The sequence below is a fragment of the Mesocricetus auratus genome, unplaced genomic scaffold, assembly GCF_017639785.1.
Source record: "Mesocricetus auratus isolate SY011 unplaced genomic scaffold, BCM_Maur_2.0 Super-Scaffold_100015, whole genome shotgun sequence".
Classification (NCBI taxonomy): domain Eukaryota; kingdom Metazoa; phylum Chordata; class Mammalia; order Rodentia; family Cricetidae; genus Mesocricetus; species Mesocricetus auratus.
Genome location: NW_024429198.1, coordinates 50,576,317 through 50,599,761, shown reverse-complemented (window position 1 = coordinate 50,599,761; position 23,445 = coordinate 50,576,317). Strand labels below are relative to the sequence as shown.

Here is a 23,445-nt window from a genome sequence, read left to right as displayed (position 1 = left end):
GATTGTAAGAGCAGGCTTTCTCTCTCAAACTCCCTCTTTCAGCTAACTTGTCACCACAGTGGGACGTGACCAGAACCTTGGTTTTTTTTAATCTATCTGTGAATCTCACTGGATTTGGGACATATTACTATTTTACTATGAGCTTTGTTTGAACAAAATCACATCCTTTACCCAATTTTGAGGGTTTTGTTTTAGAGGAGGAAGTCTTTTGCAGATATTTAGAAAATAAGTCTTTTTTCATTTTTATCATTTTTTCAGTTGATTATGATTCAAGAAGTTACTAGTTAGGCCAGATATTTCCAAATCTCCTCTTTACCCTGAAATATCTAAAACACTGGCCAATACTCATCTGCAAAGTTTAGATGTTTTGTCCCTCAATTCGTAGTTACCTAGTCACACAACAAGGAGCAGTTCAGAGCAAGCAGCTGTGTCTGAAGGGATGGGAATTTGAGGGGCAGAACGGTGTGGTCCAGGGCCCACTTCACACAAGACTGTCAGGCAAGGATAGATTTCAGGATGATTTAATATCCAAACTGTAATACAAGAAGTTAACCTGTAAGCCCCCTTGCCTGAGGACCAGGTAACTTTCTGGAATGCTGGAAGTCACACTTCTTAGAAAATAACAACAAACCTACATGGGAAAGTAAGGTGGTGGCCTTTTGGATTTTCCTTAAATAGCTCTGTAACAAGTGTTTCTGGTAAACTCTGCTGGGAAGTTCCAGAGAGTGGTCCTAACCAAAGTCCTTCTAGGTGAGTACTTAATATTTAAATAAAGCTTGCTTTAAATTTGACTCAAAACGGTGGAACTGATTTCTCTCCACTGAGTCTCAGGATTAACAATGTGAACGGTGAACAGCTAGCATTTATTCATATTCAGCAAGCAACTGTCAAGCTTCTATTTAACATGCTAATTTAAAAGTTGTTATGTTAATTCAAAATTTGCTACTTAATTTTATGTGGGTATATCTTATGACAATATAAATTTTTTGGTGTGCCCCATTTTCCATTTACAGTGTTTTATTTTATTTACTTATACTGAACAAACAAACTTACAAATCTAGTAATTAAGCATGCCTGTATTTTAAGATTCTGTCTTGTTTCATGTGAGAATATAAACTAGATCTAACCCTGAGTTACTTCATTTCCTGATTTAATTTATTTCTTCTTCCTTCCTTCCTCTCTCTCTCCCTCCCTCCCATCCTCTCTCTCTCTCTCTCTCTCTCTCTCTCTCTCTCTGTCTCTCTCTGTCTCTCTGTCTCTCTCTCTTTCTTTTGAGACATGTTTTTTTTCTCTGTGTACCAGCCCTAGCTGTCCTCTGTATACTAGGCTGGCTTCAAATTCACACAGATCCACCTGTCTCTGTTTCCCCTGTGCTGGGATTAAAGGTCGCTCCACCACTGCCCAGCCCTGGTTTAATTTTTAATTGCACAGTATTACATGAGGGCCTTTCCATGCATGTATGTAATATACTCTGAACATATTCTCCTTGCACCCTCTCAGTGTTCTCTTCCTCCTTCCCTTTCTTCCTATTAATTAGATTCCTCAGTTAGCTTGTTTCTTGTCATCAGTACATCTGTGATTCAACATGTCTGTTGAATCACAGAGCCCAGAAATGAGAGAAAACATGACATTTCTGAGACTGAGTGTTCATCTAATATGATTACCTCCAGTTTCTTACACATAGCATAAATTTATTTTTCTCCATGGTTGTAAAAACTTCCACTGTATATGAGAGCAACATTTTCTTTATGCAGTTCTCTGTTATTGGACAGAGGTTAGTGGGAACAGTGCTGCTTTAAAAATTGGTGCCCCCTCTAAAATAAGCTAGCTGTAGAGATATGTCTCACCAGCACACTTGGCATTTCCATACTGTTTGACCAACGTAATGTTCTTATCATCCTCAACTTTTTCTCAAAGGCAATACACAATAAAATTTTATCTTAACTGGCTGACTTGAAATGTGTCCTCACAGTTTTCTCAGACAGTTTTCCTGGGACTCTCATAAGACTAAACCATTTTCACTATGGCAATTCTCTTGTACCCCTTGAGACCTAGGGTTTTAGGTCTCAAACTAAAATAACATTTAACACTGGTCAGGAAATACCCTAAAATTTCCAAAAATGTTTTCTCATTTTCCCAAAAAACAAAGTGTCCCAAGACACCCTTTGAGATGTGACCTTAGAAGACACCAACACCAGACACTACTCTTTCTTTTTTTTTTTTTTTTTTTTGGGATGAGTGAATATTTTTTTTTTATTATATTAATATTTTTTTTATTTTCCATTTTAAATTTAGATAAGAAACAAGGTTGCTTCACAAGTCAGTACGAGGTCCCTCTCCCTTTCCCTCCCCTCCTCCTGTGCCCTCCCCCCATCCCCCCCCCGTTATCCCCTCATTCCCCCAGGGAGGGTGAGGCCCTCCATGGGGGTGTCCATAGTCTGTCATTTCATATAGGGCAGGGCCTAGACCCTTCCCCAAGAGTTCAGGGTGAGAGTGCACCTCACATTGTTCTATGGGAGTCCAGAGACCGTGTGTATACTTGGGATGGGTACTGATCTGCTGTCCAAGGCTCAATAGATTACCTAGGCCTCCTCACTGACACCCAGATTCAGGGGGTCTTGATCAGTCCCATGCTGGATTCCCAGGCTGATGCCTGGGATTCAAGAGTTAACCTTTGTCTGGTCAGCTGTTTCTGGGGGTTCAACCAGCCCAGTCTTAATCCCTTTGATCATCAGTCCTCCCTCTCTGATACTGGCTTTCTTGAGTTCAGCTCAGTACTTAACCAGCCAGTAAATGAAGTTTCTGTTTCCCAGACTCTCTGGCAATAGGATTGTAGGCTGGCACTCCCCAGATCTATGTCTAAAATCCATATATGAGAGAGTACATGCCATGTTTCTCTTTTTGTGACTGGGTTACCTCACTCAGGATGGTTTCTTCTAGTGTCATCCATTTGCCTGCGAATCTCATGATTCCATTATTTTTTTCTGCTGAATAGTACTCCATTGTGTAGATGTACCACATTTTCTCTATCCATTCTTCGGGTGAGGGACATCTAGGTTGCTTCCAAGTTCTGGCTATTACAAATAAAGCTGCTATGAACATAGTGGAACAGACATCTTTGTTATATGAATGGGCATCTTTTGGATATATGCCTAAGAGTGCAGTTGCTGGGTCTTGTGGTAGGTTTATTCCCATTTTTCTGAGGAATCTCCATACTGCTTTCCAAAGTGGCTGAACCAGTTGGCACTCCCACCAGCAATGGAGGAGTGTCCCCCTTTCACCACATCCTCTCCAGCATAAATTGTCATTGGTGTTTTTGATTTTAGCCATTCTGACAGGAGTGAGATGGTATCTCAGAGTTGCTTTGATTTGCATTTCCCGGATGGCTAAGGATGTTGAGCACTTTCTCAAGTGCCTCTCAGCCATTTTAGACTCCTCTATTGAAAACTCTCTATTTAGTTCTGCAGCCCACTTCTTAATTGGGTCCTTTGCTGTTTTGGAGACTTGCTTCTTGAGTTCTTTGTAAATTTTGGAGATCAACCCTCTGTCAGATGTGGGATTAGTGAATATTTTTCCCATTCTGTGGGCTGCCTTTTTGTCTTGCTGACTGTGTCCTTTGCCTTACAGAAGCTTCTCAGTTTCAGTAGGTCCCATTTATTAATTGTTGATCTCACTGTCTGTGCTACTGGTGTTATGTTCAGGAAGCTGTCTCCTGTACCAATTCTTTCAAGGGTACCACCCACTTTCTCTTCTAAGAGGTTCAGTGTGGCTGGATTTATGTTGAGGTCTTTGATCCATTTGGACTTAAGTTTTGTGCATGGCGATAAACATGGATCGATCCGCATTTTTCTACATGCCAGTCTCCAATTATGCCAGCACCATTTGTTGAAGATGCTTTCTTTATTCCATTGTATATTTTTAGCTTCTTTGTCGAAGATCAGATGTTCGTACGTGTGTGGGTTAATACCCGGATTTTCAATTCGATTCCATTGGTCTGCCTGTCTATTTTTGTGCCAATACCAAGCTGTTTTCAGGACTATAGCTCTATAATAGAGCTTGAGGTCAGGGATAGTGATGCCTCCGGACGTTGCCTTGTTGAACAGGGTTGTTTTGGCTATCCTGGGTCTTTTGTTTTTCCATACAAAATTGATTATTGTTCTTTCAAGGTCTGTGAAGAATTGTGCTGGGATTTTAATGGGGATAGCATTGAATCTGTAGATTGCTTTTGGCAGGATTGCCATTTTTACTACATTGATCCTACCTATCCAAGAGCATGGGAGATCTTTCCATTTTCTGAGGGCTTCTTTAATTTCTTTCTTTAAAGATTCAAAGTTCTTACGATACAGGTCTTTCACTTGTTTGGTTAGCGTTACCCCAAGGTATTTTATGTTGTTTGTGGCAATTGTAAAGGGTGATGTTTCTCTGATTTCTCTTTCAGCCCTTTTATCATCTGTATATAGTAGGGCTACTGACTTTCTTGAGTTGATCTTGTAACCTGCCACTTTGCTGAAGGTGTTAATCAGCTGTAAGAGTTCCCTGGTAGAGTTCTTTGGGTCACTGATATAAACTATCATATCGTCTGCAAACAGTGAAAGTTTGACTTCTTCCTTCCCAATTTGTATCCCCTTGATCCCCCTTTGTTGTCGTATGGCTATAGCTAGAACTTCAAGTACCATGTTGAAAAGGTATGGAGAGAGTGGACAGCCTTGTTTTGTTCCTGATTTTAGAGGAATTGCGTTGAGTTTCTGTCCATTTAGTTTGATGTTGGCTGTTGGTTTACTGTATATGGCTTTTATTATGTTTAAGTATGTCCCTGTTATCCCAGATCTCTCCAAGACCTTTATCATGAAGGGATGTTGGATTTTGTCAAAGGCTTTTTCAGCATCTAGTGAGATGATCATGTGATTTTTGTTTTTCAGCTTGTTTATATGGTGGATTACGTTGATGGATTTTCGTATGTTGAACCATCCCTGCATCCCTGGGATGAAACCTACTTGATCGTGGTGAATGATTGTTTTGATGTGTTCTTGGATCCGATTTGCCAGTATTTTATTGAGTATTTTTGCATCAATGTTCATGAGGGATATTGGTCTGAAGTTCTCTTTCTTGGTTGTATCTTTGTGTGGCTTGGGGATCAAGGTTATTGAAGCCTCATAGAAAGAGTTTGGCAAAGACCCTTCTGCTTCTATTGTGTGGAACACTTTGAGAAGAATTGGTATAAGCTGTTCTTTGAATTTGTGGTAGAATTCTGCACTGAGGCCATCTGGACCTGGACTTTTTTTGGTTGGGAGACTTTTGATGACAGCTTCTATTTCCATAGGGGTTATAGGTCTATTTAAATTGCTTATCTGTTCTTGATTTAGTTTTGGCAAATGATAGCTGTCCAGGAAGTCATCCATTTCCTTTAAATTTTCGAATTTTGTGGAGTACAGGTTTTCAAAGTATGACCTAATGATTCTCTGGATTTCCTCAGAGTCTGTTGTTATGTCCCCCTTTTCATTTCTGATTTTGTTAATTTGCGTGTTCACTCTCTGCTGTTTGGTAAGTTTGGACAAAGGTTTGTCTATCTTGTTGATTTTCTCAAAGAACCAACTCTTCGTTGCATTGATTCTTTGTATTGTTTTCCTGGTTTCTACTTTGTTGATTTCAGCCCTCAATTTGATTATTTCCTGGCGTCTACTCCTCCTGGGGGAGTTTGCTTCTTTGTGTTCTAGAGCTTTTAGCTGTGATGTTAATTCTCTGGTATAACTGTTTTCCTGTTTCTTCATGTGAGCACTTAGTGCTATGAACTTCCCCGTAGCACTGCTTTCAAAGTGTCCCATAGGTTTGGGTATGTTGTGTCTTCATTCTCATTGAGTTCGAGGAAGTCTTTAATTTCTTTTTTTATTTCCTCTTTGACCCAGGGATGGTGCAGTTGAGCATTATTCAATTTCCATGAGTTTGTAGGTTTTCTGCACTTTGTGTTGTTGTTGAATTCTAATTTTAAGGCATGGTGGTCTGATAAGATGCATGGAGTTATTCCAATTTTTTTGTAGCTGCTGAGGTTTGATATGTTGCCAAGTATGTGGTCGATTTTTGAGAAGGTTCCATGTGGTGGTGAGAAGAAGGTATATTCTTTTTTATGTGGATGAAATGTTCTATAGATATCTGTTAATCCCAGTTGGGTCATTACTTCTATTAGACCCTTTGCTTCTTTGTTGAGTTCCTGTCTGGTATTCTTGTCTAGTGGTGAGAGTGGTGTGTTGAAATCTCCCACTATAACTGTGTGGGGCTTTAGATGAGATTTAAGTTCTAATAATGTTTCTTTAACGAATGTGGATGCCTTTGTATTGGGGGCATAGATGTTCAGGATAGACACTTCGTCTTGGTGGGTTTCCCCTGTGATGAGTATGTAATGACCTCCTTCATCTCTTTTGATTGATTTTATTTTAAAGTCTAGTTTGTTAGATATTAGGATTGCTACCCCTGCTTGTTTCTTGGGTCCATTTGATTGAAAAATTTTTTCCCAACCTTTAACTCTCAAGTAATGTCTGTCTTTGAGGGTGAGGTGTGTTTCTTGTATGCAGCAGAAGGAAGGGTTCTGTCTTCGAATCCATTCTGCTAGTCTGTGTCTTTTTATGGGTGAGTTAAGGCCATTAATATTGAGGGATATTAATGACCATTGATTGCTCATCCTTCTTCGATTTGCGATGGTTGTTGTTGGTGGAATTATGGGTGGAATTTCGCCCCTTTGTTCTTTTGGCTGTTGGTAGAGAGGGATTCTCTAATGCTTATGTTTTTCTGGTTGTAGTTAGCTTCCTTGGGTTGGAGTTTTCCTTCCAAAATTTTCTGTAGGGCTGGGTTAGTGGACACATATTGGTTGAATCTAGTTTTGTCATGGAATATCTTGTTTTCTCCGTCTATAGTGATTGAGAGCTTTGCCGGGTATAGTAGTCTGGGCTGGCATCCATGGTCTCTTAGTGTAGGTAGAATATCTATCCAGGACCTTCTGGCTTTCAGAGTTTCCATGGAGAAATCAGGTGTAATTCTGATAGGTCTGCCTTTATATGTTACTTGACCTTTTTCCTTAGCTGCTCTTAATATTCTTTCTTTATTCTGTATGTTTGGGGTCTTGATTATTATGTGGCGAGGGGATTTTTTTTGTGGTCCACTCTATTTGGTGTTCTGTAGGCTTCTTGTACCTTCATTGGCATGTCTTTCTTAAGGTTGGGAAAGTTTTCTTCTATGATTTTGTTGAATATGCCTTCTGCCCCTTTGAGGTGGATTTCTTCTCCTTCTTCTATACCTATTATTCTTAGGTTTGGTCTTTTCATGGTGTCCCATAATTCCTGGATGTTTTGTGTTAAGGATTTGTTGGATTTAAGGTTTTCTTTGGTTGATAAATCCATTTCTCCTAATGTATCTTCAACACTTGAGATTCTCTCTTCCATCTCTTCTATTCTGTTGGTAATGCTTGTATTGGTAGTGCCTGACTGTTTGTCCAGCTTTTCTATTTTCTGCCTTTCTTCAGATTGTGTTTTTTTTAGTGTCTCTATTTCAGTTTTCAACCCTTGCAGCATTTGCATTGCTTCTTGCAATTTTCTGTTTATCTGTTCGTCCGTTTGTTGCCTTTTATGAATTTTTTGGTTTGTTCTTTCTTCCATTTCTTGCATTTTTTGGTTTGCTTTTTGTTCCATTTCTTGGATTTTGTGCTTTGTTTCTTCTTCCCTTTCCTGCCTTTTTTGGTTTGTTTCTTCCTCCATTTTTTTTATTTTTTGCTTTGTTTTTTCTACCATTTCTTGCATTTTTTGCTTTGTTGCTTCTTCCATTTCCTGCCTTATTTGGTATGTTTCTTCTTCTAATTCTTGCATTTTTTGCTTTGCTTTTTCTTCCATTTCTTGCATTTTTTGCTTCATTTCTTCTTCCATTTCGTGCCGTTTTTGGTTTGTTTTTTCTTCCAATTCTTGCATTTTTTGGTTTGTTTTTTCTTCCATTTCTTGCATTTTTTGGTTTGTTTTTTCTTCCATTTCTTTGAGGGATTTTCCAATATCCTCTTTTAGGGCCTCTATCATTTTCATGAAAGTGCTTTTAAGATCGTTCTCTTCTGCTTCCTTCGCGTTTGAATATTGGGGTCTTGATGGTGTGGAGTCTCTAGAATCTGGCGGTGTCATATTTGTTTTTCTGTTGCTGACTGTGTTTTTGTATTGTCTCTTTCCCATCTCTTCTTTTAGTGGGTGCAGAAAGAGCCCCTTCCTGGTCTGGGGACCAGAGTTCCCTTTGGTGGGTGCTAGTAAGTCCAGTAATCTGGTGGTTCTTCTATGCCTTGTCCAAATGCTGGTCCGTGGGTAGAGAAGAAGAACAGGAATCTGGGGCGCTTAGCCTCCTACCTGGTCCCCTGGACCCTATGCTGGGTCCTGTTGTACCTGATCCGGAACAGCTACTCCCCTGGTCTCCCTGGTTCCTGTAGTTTCCTGGTCTCTTTGGTGGGAGAGAAGATCTGGAGTCTGGGGTGCTTGGCTCCCGCCGGGATTGGGAGCTCTGTGCAATTCCCAGGCGATCTGCAGGCTCTGGAACTCAGGCCGGGAAGCTGGCCTGTTTACCTGATGCTCCCTCCGGGATTGGGAGCTCTGTGCAGTTCCCAGGCGATCTGCAGGCTCTGGAACACAGGCCGGGAAGCTGGCCTGTTTACCTGATGCTCCCGCCGGGATTGGGAGCTCTGTGCAGTTCCCAGGTGATCTGCAGGCTCTGGAACACAGGCCGGGAAGCTGGCCTGTTTACCTGATGCTCCCGCCGGGATTGGGAGCTCTGTGCAGTTCCCAGGCGATCTGCAGGCTCTGGAACTCAGGCCGGGAAGCTGGCCTGTTTACCTGATGATGCCAGAGGGACAGCTACTTCCCTGTACTCCCAGCCTCCTCTCCTTTCCTGGAATCGTTGGTGGGAGAGAAGATCTGGAGTCTGGGGTGCTTTGCTCCCGCCGGGATTGGGAGCTCTGTGCAGTTCCCAGGCGATCTGCAGGCTCTGGAACACAGGCCGGGAAGCTGGCCTGTTTACCTGATGCTCCCGCCGGGATTGGGAGCTCTGTGCAGTTCCCAGGTGATCTGCAGGCTCTGGAACACAGGCCGGGAAGCTGGCCTGTTTACCTGATGCTCCCGCCGGGACTGGGAGCTCTGTGCAGTTCCCAGGTGATCTGCAGGCTCTGGAACACAGGCCGGGAAGCTGGCCTGTTTACCTGATGCTCCTGCCGGGATTGGGAGCTCTGTGCAGTTCCCAGGCGATCTGCAGGCTCTGGAACACAGGCCTGGAAGCTGGCCTGTTTACCTGATGCTCCTGCCGGGATTGGGAGCTCTGTGCAGTTCCCAGGCGATCTGCAGGCTCTGGAACACAGGCCGGGAAGCTGGCCTGTTTACCTGATGCTCCAGCCGGGATTGGGAGCTCTGTGCAGTTCCCAGGCGATCTGCAGGCTCTGGAACTCAGGCCGGGAAGCTGGCCTGTTTCGACACTACTCTTTCTTGAGAAATAATAACACACTCTTGAACGCTGACTCTCCTTTGAGAAGCCACACACACTCTTGGATTTCTCTTCCTTGTTTTTCCGAGCACCCCTCCTCCTTTTAACTCCCAATGTGAAAGCTGTTGAAAGTCTTCTACTGAAAACTCCATCTCTGCTCTGCACTGGCTCATTCTGAAATTCTTTGCTGAGGCAAAACCAAGACTCCTGCTTTTACTGGGTGGAGAATGTAGAAAACCAAGGCTAGGCACCACAGGAGGCGGCAGGAGCAGAGTTTCTGATGCCCTCAATGCTGGCATTGCTGTGGGTTTATCCATCATCTACATGAAGAACTGTTGCTGTGTTTTCTCGATGGCTGCTTAGCTGCTCTGCCATGTTCTTTGCTTGTATGTCTTTGCTTTCTCAGCAGAGACTTATGTAATGGCTGATGAATAGGCTATCCTACTCCTGAACCACAAGAAACAGTATACAGATTGTTCTCATTATAAGGACTCTCCTACCAATCTTCTAAAATCTCCTTTTGCCTCTATGAGAGCATCTTGAGACCCCGTTGGAGAAAACTGACTTGGCGTGACACACACAAGAACCAATTTTATTAAATAGCACATTCTAGTTCCAAAAACCACGTTTTGTCTCTAGAAAGAAATCCTTCAGCTGCTGGGAGCAGCCTGGAGCCGTATCCCCATCCCAATCCTAATGACAGATCTGTAGAGGAAAGCTTCACTCATAGAACAGAGTCTACTCCCGCACAGAAGCTATGTGTGCTATAGGAGGCAGAACTATAAGGGTGGAGCTACTCCTGCCCTTTGGAGCCCAGACGATTCCATCATGAGCCTCAGATGCTGGACATGCAGGGGTAGGATTTGATGTTTGCTCTCCTGTGTGATTCAGTCTTGCTTTGGTTCAGTCTCTTCTTGCTGTGTCTCTACTTCTCCCTTTTGGAACTAGGATTTTTACTAGTTGTGTATTGACACCATATAACTTGTCATTTTGTTTTACAGTGGTACACACTTAGGGGGTTGCCTTGAGAATGGAGTGGTGAACTGCTTGCCTAGCATGCGTGACGCCCTGGGTCCAATCCCCAGACCACAGAAAATTAGCATAATGGACACACCTGTAATCCCAGCATGTCAGATGTGGAAGAAGGGGGATCACAAGTTCAAAACCATCCTTGGCTGCATGGCAAGTTCCAGGGGAGCCTTGGGGTAAAAGAGAGAGGAGATTGCTTTGGACTTTGAGCAATGTCAGGATTGTTACAGAATCTTTGTACTTTTGTGGTACTGTAAATACAATGAAAAGCCTGTTGCCAGGAGGTCACAGAGCTTAGTGGAAAAGCTGCTGCTGTTTTGCTAAAGGGACATGATGAATCCATGGAATTATCCTCTCCATAACTATGTTCACACGCAGAGGTTAGTGCTGTGTTAGCTTTGGTGAGAGAATCTCCTCTCTGAAGTGGTCAGTGGTGACTGCCAAGATTCACAGCTGGTCAAAGTACTGGGAATAAGGCACTGTTAGAGTCTTAGTCGTAAATGGGATAGTTGTATCAATCCCTTCAAGGTCAGGGAACATGGCAGAAGAGAGAAAGAATGGAAGAGCTGGATGGGGTGAGGAATGGTATAGAACAATGCCTTTCAGACATAGCATAGCCATTGACCTCTTGAACTCACAGCCGCTGTGGTTACTTTTACAAGATCTGGACAAGATTGGGCCTGTCAACAGTCTGTCATGGAAGAGGGAGGAGCTCATGAGGCCCCTCCCTCCCTTGCCCTGAGGATTTATATACACTTAACAGTTGATAGGACATGTAGACATGTTTTCTTTAGTGGTGTAGTCACTGGCGAAGTGCCCACACTCCTGTAAATAAATCTCACCTGTGCTCATATAGCCAACCTCAATGAAACACACGGAGACACAACCACTTAAACACACCCACACAGACACCCACAGAGAGAGAGACACACACATTTACACAGATATACACACAGACATTCACACAGACTCACACATGGACACACAAAGACACACCTACCCTCCACACATAAACACAGACACACACATACATACACACACACATAACCACACACAATCCCCCACACACAGACACACACAGACATTCGCACAGACACACAGACATACCCACAGACTCACACATGGACACACAAAGACACCCCCCCCACAGACACACACACAGACATTCACACAGACTCACACATGGACACACAAAGATACACCCCCCCACACACAGATATTCACACACACAGACATACCTATAGACTTACACATGGACACAGAAAGATACACACCCGCACCCCCCCCACATATACACACACACATACACACATACATAAACATACACAGATATTCACACAGACACACTCACAGACATACCCACAGACTCACACATGGACACAGAAAGATACACACACACACACACACACACACACACACACACACCATGAAAGTAAAAAGGAAGCCAGAGGACATGAGGAAGGAGATTAGTGAAAGTAGGATTGGGGCTTGAGAGTGAAGTGGGAGGAAGGTTAAATATGACTGAAAAACATTATACATGCATATGAAAATATCATTATTATGTATAATTAATGTATTTTCATAAGAGACATAGAAACCCAAACCAAACAGGAAGGGACAGGCCAGGGAGTCTCTTAAGGTGGCAATGAAAGCCTCCTCCATCATGATCTGTCCAGGCCAGAGTGTTGCGGTTTGAAGGTAAAATGTCCTCCAAAGATTTGTGGTCTTGGGTAAACCCTGATGATTGGTTTTATCACATAAAACAATTTGAAAATGAGCCAGCATAAAGCAGAGCTGGAGTTTATTAAAAGACATTTCTTCACAGATTTAAGAAAGTCAGTTCACAGACGGAGACACTGAGGGAAAGAATAAGGTGTGCCTGAGAGGATGCCTGTAGGTTACTCCCTGGTCTTTACAGCAGTCATAGGCAGCATTTGGGTGATTTATGAAGTTATTATCTTAAAAGGCTGCTAAGGAATTTCAGTGAAGTCATGGGGTGATTCCTGTGGGCCATCTCGTAGGCTTAAAATTGCTGAGGTGCAAGTGTAGATGGCGGGGTTGCAGAAAGCTGGGATACCTTCACTGTCCACAGAGCTAATAGTCTTGTTTGTGAGACTCCCAGAAAATGCCAGGGGCTAAGGGGAGGGGATTGCTGTTTTAGCATTCTAGTTTCCAGAAATATTTCTGTGTAAAAGAAACACTGTCTCTTAAAAAAGTTTAAATGCAAGCCTTGCTATTGCTGTCATCTGTACTTGGGAGTGTGTCTACCCCACCTGGGGACGGCTGCTCTGTGTCGTCACTATGCAGTCTTGGGAAGAAGATGCCTATCGGAAGACACAAAATGAAAGGAAGCTAAGCAAAGGAGAATGAAAACGTATGTAAATATTGTGACAGTAAAAATAATTATCTCCCTGAATATGGAATTAAAATAATAGCTGGATTTGATACATTTTAATTCTTACTTCTAATCTAAAATCTCCCCAACCATATAATTCTGGAAAGACAATAGAGGCATATCCATCATTTTATTGTTGTAAACACAAGTATGCGGAAATTACAAACTGTCTTAAAATAGTCAGCAGATGATGAAGCAAGGAGCTAGCAACCATATCACTCCCAAATGTTTATAAGTGAAAGAAAGCACCTTATCTGTAAACACTGCAAGAAGTGGATATGAGAATTTCAAATGCTTGGAAAACAGTGTAAGAAAAATATGCTAAAGTAAGTACATTTTGGCCATAATGTGTTTATGCAGAGACAGCTAGATGGAAGGGAATATAGATAATTAAACAATAAATTATTCATAACTTTAAAGTATTTGGTTGATCTACTTGAGCTTTGTCCTAACAAAGGTGAATAATTTGGAGGTAGGAGACAGACTGAGTTTCATGGGTGTGAGAACTATACTATGACTACCCCGGGCAATGTGTAATGGAGCCTACAAACACCAGGGCTGGGCCTTATTAAGCACATATGAAAGCATGCTAAGCACTTGGGAGTTTACTTGAATTTTCAGTGTCTTTCCAAAAGAGACTAAAGTCATGCAAGCTGTACCTTGGCTGTCAACGAAATCTTGGCATGAATTCAGAAGTAAATGGTGTAACTGCAAACATTTACTTAATATAGAAAGTGTGATTTTTGAAAATACATAATTAAAATTCAGTTAGCACATTACAGTGAATGAAATAGAACACTACAGTGTTTATAGATAATGTTGAACAAATGTCCAGATGGACTTCAGAATATCAAGAATACATTTTTTTGTGAAAATTTCTGTACAAATGTAGTGCATCCAAGAACACTAATGGAGGTAAACAGCACATGATAGACATTTCTGAAGTTATATTTCAAAATCAGCTGAGCTTTTAATTTGGCTCATACTCAAAAATAAAGAATTTGTGACACATCTTTTTCTGTCCCTAGGGACTACCTTTTCAGAAAGCCAGATATTGGATTGTGGCCATTCCTGAGCAACTGCCTTTCAATGGTGTAATGATTAAAAAATATATTGTAGAATGTAGGACTGAACCAAACACGCTGGATAACCTTGAAAGAAATAGTTTGATCTCAATTTAGCTTTCCTAGGAATATGGGAGACATTTTCTCCATTTAAAATTTTATTTCTGCAGGTCTTATATAAATTGATGAATGCTAATCTCATTTACTAAAGGTGGCCATATTGCCATTTATTAAACAATCTCTAAAAAAATCTTTGGAATTCATCAGGTATCTAAGTAAAGATACAAGGATACATCACACCAAGACAATGAATATACTTTCTGTAGTTAGGGACCTTTCCTTTGGAAGAAGAAAGTAAGTAAGTATCTAAGTAAGACTATATTATTTCTATATATTCAAACTTCCAAACTGAAGCATCTTCAAGTATATTTCAACAAATACCTTTTGAGTTTTATTTCTTAAAAAATTACGTATCCTCAATGCATTACCCTAAATGTTAGAAAAATATGCAAGACTCCCTTTGAATAACTTTATTTACACCTCTGCATTTTGGCTTACTACATGTTAACAAAAATTTACATGTTCTACACAGTTAAAATTAGACATTTTGTGGCTTTTACAATATTCACCACATTTGCTCTTATATAGAACAAAGTAGCTCTTGCTGGACTAGTCAATCACTCCTAAATCTCTGACAAGGACTGGAAGTTGTATTATGATGCTGTGATTCTGTAACAACCTAAGAAATTAATATTGAGAAGAAAAACAAACCTTTAAAAGTTGTATGCAATTCACAACTCCAGGACCAGCATTTTCTGTTTTTATTTTGCCATATCCCATTTGGCTTTACTGCCCTTATTTTAACATTGAGTTTAAAAACAAGAAAAGCTTCCTCTACCTTGCAATAGCAAATGCACCTGTCTCTCAGAAGGCTTTGTTTTCTCTGAGTGATTGTTAAATCAGGTAACATCATATGGCAAACACACAGAAACAACACATAATAAATAGCACACTACTAAATTTCAAAGCTAGAAAAATATATCATACCATAACTTGTAAACTGTCTTTAAGTCAGAACATTCAGAAGCCAAGAGATTATTGACAAATCAAATAAAGAACTTTTAAAGTTGTGTGTATAAAAAATTTTTAGTTAAGTAATTGGGTTTGTCCAGTAACTGTTTCATTCTTTCTGAGGTAACATCAACTCTAGGAAAGGGTCCTGTTGATCATTTCCAAATGGCAGCAGAGGACCATTCAAGAAAAGCACTGATCTCAATTGCATCGAATAGTATGATATTCCTTTACTGAACAAACCTTTTCTAACATTCCCCACTCAAGACAGTTTTCATGTTATAAAACCGGTTTTTTTCCTTAGATTCCCTTAAAAATTCCCTCAAAGCTTAGCCACACTGCAGGCTCCCCCCAACCCTCCCCACACCTCAGCATAAGTAAATTATTTTAGCTTTGGAATGGTCCACTAAAGAGCTGCATAGGAATGTCCCTTACTGCTTGCACTGAAGATGCAATACAACCCTGTCTGGGTACTTAGGAGGTGATTTAACACAGATGAAGGTAGCCACATCGTGGTCACTTGCTTTAGTTTAAGGTAAGCTTGGAAACTTTCCTTTATTATTAATTTACTTCAGTGGTAAAGAGAAAAGTGAGCATTGTGTCCTACATCCTCCCCAGTAAGCAACATTCTTCAAAATCACACCTATGAAACACAACCGGAACCTGAAAAGTTCTTGACTCCAACAGGAGACTTAACTGAGACCCCATTTTGAGATTCAGGCTCAGTTTGTGTCAAATAAGTCTCACCCTATTGTTACTGTCTGTGGGTTTCCTCCTAGAACATATTTCTTAATTTGAAAATTATTCCATCAAATGCAGTTTAGATGTGGTCAAGATGAGAATAACTGGGATCTTCTTATATGATTAACTATGTAGTTATAATTTCATTAGCCCATAGGAGGGTTTTTAATTTTTATTACCTATGACACAGACAAGGTATAAGTGAAGGAAATATCAGATTTTCCTCACCTAAGTGACCACAAGCTACACATTGAAACCTGTTTTGGTAAATTTCTGAATAGCAAGAAGAATTCTTCCAATTGCCATTTAAAGCCACTGCTTTTACATAACCACATTTTATTTATTCAACATGTTGGTGATACCCTACAGGGCACACAGAGTAAATGAACAAACAAACAAACAAACAAACAAAAACCCTGTAGACCACATAGCCACGAATAAGACTGCTCAATTTCACTGTCATTACTTCTTTCGTATTAATATAAGAAAGTTTACCAGTGCGGGGAGCATTCTCCCCGTGTGATGTTTCCGTTTCTTACTCTCACTGTGGCTCCTCACCTTCCTCCACAGGTCTCCTCTAACCTTCTCTGCATCATAAATTGCACTGTTAGATTGGGGGGGCAGGAGTTGAATGTAAATCACAATGATGATGGTGAACAGTACTTGGGACCCTGACTACTTGGTATACTGTACTGTACTGTACTTTGTGATTCGACTTCGAGCCATGCTAGGGGAGGCAGATCCAACTGTCTGGCTAAAGTGATGGTCAGAAGAACTCTTCATGTGGCCAATAGTGGCTGTTCCGCCCATGCTGCTCAGGGTCCCACCTCCACCTACCGCAACCCCACTCAAGCCCCCTCCACCAGCACCCATGGTGGTGCTAACCAGGCTGCCGCCACCTACGCCTCCAACTCCACCTATCCCGGTGGTGCCACTCATTCCACTCACACCAGCCCCAGAAACCACCCTCTCTGTCACAATCACATTGTGGGCATTTGATAACTCAGGGGGCACGCTCAGGTTGCCCATCATGCTGGAAGTTGGTTGGATCACTCTTTCTGTCACAACCACATTTGAAGACTCTCTAGGATTAGCAATGGTCAGAGTGGTGGGCAGACTTGAGCCTGGGGCTATTACCCTTTCTGTCACTATAACATTTGATCCATCTCTTAAGTCGGGTATCTCTAACATCCCATGCAAATCAGCACCAGAGATGGGGCCCACCACCCTCTCTGTCACCACCACATTTGAAGCCTGTCGGTTATCGTGAAAGTGGACAGAGGGCTTCAGAGTGCCAGAGCTGGTGTATGACTCCATCACAGTGACATTACCATAGCCTAGAGGGTCAGGAATCTGCATAGGATGCTGTACACTGGGACCGGAGGGGTAGGTGTTCTCAGAGATTACTGTGGTAGTGCCAAAATGTGGGGAGATTGCCTCTGTTTGCTGGAGGCACACTGGTTCGGTGCTCTGAGGAGGCCAAGAAGGTTCTGGGTCTGGATATGAGTCTATTTCTTTTCCCAGGCTAATGTCTGCCAACTTCTTAAACTTGGGTCCCAAGGTATCCAGGAAGCTTTCATCTAAATCTTCTCCAATGAAGCTGCAACAGCCCACAGAACCTGCAGGGGAGCCTACACCTTCAATGTCATAGATGAGCAAACAGTCATTGGATGGGCGTCCTTCATCTTCATCCGCGTAAGCATAAGCTTTCTGAATTTGGACAGGAAAATGGGAAAAAGCAGTAACAACATGTTTTAAATGTGTCTAATATTTGCTAGAACTACTTTAAACACGATTTCATAGATGCTTGAAAGAATTCAGTTTGAAGTTATCTTAGCTGCATCTCCAGTACATTTTGGATTTTAAAATTCTCTTTAGGTGAACTTGCTTAAAATAGTGCACTTTGAACACAAAATTCATATGAAAAAATCCACACATGCCTGTTTTATCCCTAATTTAGAAGTAGGGAAATAAAAATAGTGTGTACAAAAGAGTTAGTAGGAGGGACTGCTTTTGGTCCAGAGGGATACTGATAGTTGATGGGTTGTCCCAGGATTACAATCACATTTTCCATTTAGGCAAGGTGAGTGTGGCCACCTTGCTGATGGTCTTGATAAATTTTTTTTGGCAAAATGAAAAAATTTGATTCTGGATTCAGGTTTTATTGGAAATATCATGCAAATAATTCATGGGTTGAATTGAAAATAGTACCCATAAACTAATAATTTTTAGCAGTGATAATTTTTATAAACTGTGTTAAGAAGAAAACACATAAAAGTATGGAATAAACATGGATCCTGCTAAAGCTTCAGGGAGGTGGTGATACTTGACCTGAATCTTGGAAGGTGGGTAGAAATGGCCGAGAGGGCTAAGACCCTCGGGAGAGTTGGTGAAAGCGTGGAAGATGGTGAGTGGAGAGAAAAGCATGTGACTGAAAACCTTACCTGACAGAAGTAACTTTCCATGAAATTCATATTGAGACCTCCATCTCTACATTCTCTCATCGAGTTTCTTCTTAATGTTCCTGTGTATTCTTGGCATATCTCGGGGGCGGCCGATGTTTTAACTCCATCCATTAGTTCAAATCCTGTTGTTCGCTCTCCTCCTCCCAGATCTTGCATTTCTCTGCCACAGTACTCATTTGTATAAACTCCTGATGACATTGAACACATCAAATTTAATATTCTTAGTGCAGTATAAGCGAAAAACTAACTCACTATCATGTATAGTTTCTTCCTTCAAGGTGTGTTTGTGAGTCGAGAGGATATTAAGATGATGCACAAAGGATGGATAATTATGATATTTAATTCCAAATAATATTTATAAGGCACTGATGTTGATGCATTTGCTAGTTTTAATTACTAGTTGGCAGGCTGTTCTATAAGATGTGTTGATACAAGTGCAATGAAATAATAAAAATTTGTAAGCTGAACAGTTTGATTTCAAACTGAATTAAGTTGAGTTAAGCAGCTCTAATTTTAAAAGTTAAGTAACAGCATCAGTATATGCCCAGTGAGTTCCTGGATGCCCATGACCCCTGAGTTTCTGAAAGCGGCCATGGTTATAATGAGAAGAAAGGCTTCTGGAAGGCATCTTGAGGGGGCACTTGGTTGTGAGGGGTGGGAAGGAGCATGACATGTGCTTGAGGGAGTGACATAAAAGGTGAGCATAAGGCGAGTGTCACAGTAGGATGCATGCCCCAGGCCACAGCATTCTAATTTGAGTTTGGGGGAAGCACACATTTCATATTCCAATTATCTTGATGTCGTCCATGCTACTTTACACTTAATGACAAATCAATGCACAAATATATGTTGGTGATTTTGATAAATTGATGGCTCTCAGGAACCAACTGGGAACTAAATGGAGCAGATGTGATCCAGTGGTTATCTGTTTTCTGTATGGGGAGATAGTGGCAACACTAACAAAAATGGACACATCAGGAAGAGAAGCAGGACCGGTGACCTATTGTACAGGAGATAAACAGACCATTGAATCCAATTCTATAAAACAGAAACATTCCTAAATCTGGTGCATTTTAGAGTATTCAAAGTAGAAAAGTAATTATACAGGGGCTAGAGAGGTGGCTCATTGGTTAAAAGCAGTGGCTCTATTGCAGAGAACCTAGGTTTGGTTCCTAGCACCCACTTAGGAGGTCACAACCTTCTGTAACTACACTTCCAAAGGATCTGATGTCCCGTTCTGATCTCCGAGGGCACCGCACACATACTGTGCAAAGATATAAGCAGGCAAACACTCATACATATAAAATAAAAACAACAAAGTCCTTAAAAAGTAGTAATTGCTCAAAAGAGTAAAGGAAAACTCATGGAATAAGTAATATTTGCTGTTAAAAGGATAAAATGGTAAGAGTATTTCTAAAAAATAACATAATGAGACTGTCTATTGACAGAAGAAGTTATTTTAATTGTTCTTTTTATTACAGTAGTAACTTCTAGTTTCTGCTTGGAAATCAGTCTAGACATTTGGTTCAAGATGAGTTGTAGATACACAATCATAACACCATGCAAAGAGAAACTCCATTGTGTGTGCACAACCTTAGCTGAGGGTTTTGGAAGGCTTTGAAAGTGTTTTGCTTTCAATTTAAGAATTTAGAAAGATTTTTTATAGGTCAGTATTTATATTCATGGCAAGAATGAGCATATTTTTCTCTGTAAAAAGTGGAAAGGTAAAGTGAAACAAAACAAAACAAAAAAATCAAAAGTGGATCTTCCTCTCTTTCTTACCTGAGTTGTCAATGCATTCTATAATGTTGCCATTACCAGGTAGCATCTGTGGCACACAGATGGTGGCTATACCCTAAAAGACAAGAGACAACATTGTCCTATTAGTAACGAGTCTTTTCTTTCTCCACTGGTATAGTTTGTATTCTAAAACTATCACAGAATTCCTAAAAGAATACTATTTAGGAAGCTTTTGGATTCTACTTAAAAATTGAATCTCATGTTTAAGCCTTCACTGGTAACTTCTACTGGGTTTCAATGTATGTTCTACTCCTCCTCCTTTCCTCATTAGGTACCGAAGAGCCAAGAATAGTGTAGACTGAATGATTTCCACCATCGGAGGGCATGTCTGGAGACTGGGATTTAGTGAGTCCCCAAATCCCATTCTTAAAGATTAGCACTTACATCGTGGGGTTCAGGTTGTGGGCCTTCTACTGCCCATGTGTGAATTGCTCCATCAGAACATTCTGGAACAGGCTCAAAGCCAGCTCCACCACCAGAGGCACCTCCACAATCACAGCAGAGCAACAAGAATGGGACCACTGAGGAAGAGAAAGAAAGAAGGGGTTAGCAGTGGGCTGTGCTGGAAGACAACAGCCTGATTTTCAGTCGTTAAATGAGAATTCCCTAGATGCCTGAATTTAAAAATCACCATGTTAAATGCCAGAATTACAAATTAAAAATATGTCAGACTCCCAAATAAGCTTGAGCTTGGAAGCACCAGACTGCAGTGAATTTTTAATTTGTTTTATAGCATTAAAGTTGCGGATAAAATCATGATTACAATGGTTAATTCTTTCCCCATCATCCCTCAAGAAAGCAGCAGAGACTGAAAAGAGCTGAATTCAGGCAGCACTTTGGGTACCGCATGTCTGTCTTTGCTTTCCCATTTTCACATATCTTTCTTTTTCTGTTGTAAAGGAAACTCTCAGTCACTCACTCAATTATCCTCACGAAGGCTATACTTTTCCCCGACAGAGACATCTTTTCTCCAAACATTTCTCACATGAATAGAGACTATCACCCTTGGGCAGCGTCTTTTCTTTCTAACCCGTTTGAGATTTTCACTCACGTATTTGCTTTTGTCGAAGACTCTTGCTAGGTCATTTTGAATGGATGGATAGAAAGAAAGGATGTGTAAATAGCAGAGGGAAATTAAGAAGGACCTGGGCGAGAGGGGAGGATAGAAAGGAAGCAAAGGGAAAGACGCTGGTGAGTTTTACTTGTTTTGGAAATCTGTAACCTGGGAGAGGAGTCATTGACCCAAAGCCCTGTGGGTAACATCGAAAGCATTTATTAGACACGCCTTCTGATATTGAACATTGGTTTTAGGGGAAGTGAAAATGAAAGTTAGCTGTTACTTATAGTGGTCACCATCAGCTCTTTGGTATCTAGTTTGCTTCAGTAAAACGAAGAATTGGCTGCAAACCTTGGAGGGACATCTCTTCTCATGTCGTTCACATTTCATACATCTTCCTTTATTTGGTTGATTTTGATGAAAAAAATGTATTTTTAAACTCATTATCTTTCTCTTAGAACTTTTCCTGGTCCTTATTTCTATTTATTGTGGGCCAATAGGGATGAATTTCTGTTACTGAATACAGAATGTTCATTGTTTTTTGAAGTGTGTTTCAAATTCAAGAGAGAGTGCTCAACTATAAACTGTTCTCTCAGCATGCCCAAATTTCTCTGTGGTTTGGATGGATCGATGCCAATGAAATGTTTCAAAGGTGAGTTGTCTAAAGTCAGAGGAAACAGAGTGAAGAAGTATTCATTTGCAGCTGTTCACTCATTCAGAGCAGCAGCTGGGGAGGTGGCTCAGTGGCTAAGAACTCTAGCAGAGGATGCAGGCTCTGACCCCAGGTTCTGTCCCTCACAGCCACCTACAGCTTCAGTCCCAAGGGATTCATGGCACTCTCTCATGGCCTCTGCAGGCACCAGGCCCATACATTTTGTGTTTGTATACGTGTAGGCAAAACATAAAATAAAAATATCTTTTTGAAAAGAGAGAAATGAAGGCAGAAATGATATTTTAAAACTTTGCACGTGAGTTATCTCAATACACAGTTTGTGAATAATTAGCTAAACTTATGAGGCATGATTTTTTTCTACCAAGATTTTATGATTCTGCGCTTGAAAATGGCAGTTTTCACATTTCTGTATCTATTTATTTGGAGTTCTGCTGTATATTTTCCAGGCCTGTTTTAAACTTGTGAGCCTCCTGCCGCAACCTCCCAACTGCCTGGAGTGTCAACCAATGTTTGTGTTAACTTAATGTCAGTGTGTAGGCTTCAAGATACTACCCCCTTTGTGGCCCCGTTTCCATCATAATCCAGGGCAATGTTAAAGTCTGCCTGGCACATCCATTGGACTCTATGCTTGCATTTCTGTTCATGACTAAGGCCACTGTAGTGGTCCCAGGATGTTCCATGGACTTCACCTGTGGCAACTTTCCATCATCTAGTGCAGTTGTAGGGAAGTAGCAGTAATTATTTTGCAAGAACAACAGCAAAACTCGGAATCATTAGGCAATCCTTGGAAGACATACATTGTTAATTTGAACACCTGCCATGTTTGGCTCTTATTAAACTTTGCAGCTTTACAATGCCTGAGATCCTCCAGGATCCAGTCAGGCTTCTGAGCCTGATCCCTTACCACACAGTCTGGCACAGCCTTGATTTCTTCCCCATGGGAGTTCTCTATTTCAATGCCATGCCTCTCAGGCTCTTGGCTGTTTACATGTAGATTTCTCTCTCCCAGTGAATTCAATACTAAGCACAAACATTTCTGGGTAACTACACAATGTAAGTGGATGTAAGATATATTCATCCAAGAACGAAAACTCTTATTTTTTCCCCATCTTATTTTTTGAGAGACCCATGCCAAAGGATATGTTGGAGTACTTACACCCTAGGATTAAGAACCCCATGACGAGCAGCCCAATGCCTGCAGGACCCAAGTGAACGTTGTCTCCACCTGGTTGCCGGTCAATGCCAGTGCCATCACCATTATCGTAGGGACCTCTGCCATTATTGTCGCCATTGTCGCCATTTTCCCATGATCCCGTGGTGACTTGCATTTCCTCAGTGGAAGTGTTTTCACTTGTGTCACCTCCTCCTGTACTGTCACCACCTCCTGTACTGCCACCTCCGCCTTCTGTACTGCCACCATCTCCTGTGTTGGTCTCTGTGCCTGTCACCCAGCCAGAGCCATCAAGGTCGATGATGACTGTCCCAGTGCAGGTCCTTTGAAGATTATCTGTAACAAAGTTCGCAGAGGAATATCCGTCTGTACACATCCTCGCAATGGTCAGAAATACAGAACCACTTTCTTTGCCCACCTCAACGTGTTCCTGTCTTTATTCTCATCAACTCAGTGACTGCCCTCAGTCTGTGTGACTGTCGCGTCAGTCTGT

General features: G+C 41.2%; 1 protein-coding gene across 1 annotated transcript in view; it reads right to left on the bottom strand.

Moving 5' to 3' along the window:
• Nucleotides 1–13,026: 13,026 nt before the first annotated feature.
• Nucleotides 13,027–23,445, bottom strand: part of Dsg1 (desmoglein 1) — a 33,709-nt gene continuing 23,290 nt past the window's right edge. Inside the window, exons 11-15 of the mRNA XM_021234932.2 lie at nt 22,938–23,288; nt 20,436–20,572; nt 20,034–20,106; nt 18,231–18,439; nt 13,027–17,496 (exon numbers count right to left, since the gene is read on the bottom strand). Of these exons, the coding sequence (XP_021090591.1) occupies nt 16,462–17,496; nt 18,231–18,439; nt 20,034–20,106; nt 20,436–20,572; nt 22,938–23,288 (1,805 nt within the window). The 3' untranslated portion in view covers nt 13,027–16,461. The remainder of the gene's footprint in view (nt 17,497–18,230; nt 18,440–20,033; nt 20,107–20,435; nt 20,573–22,937; nt 23,289–23,445) is intronic.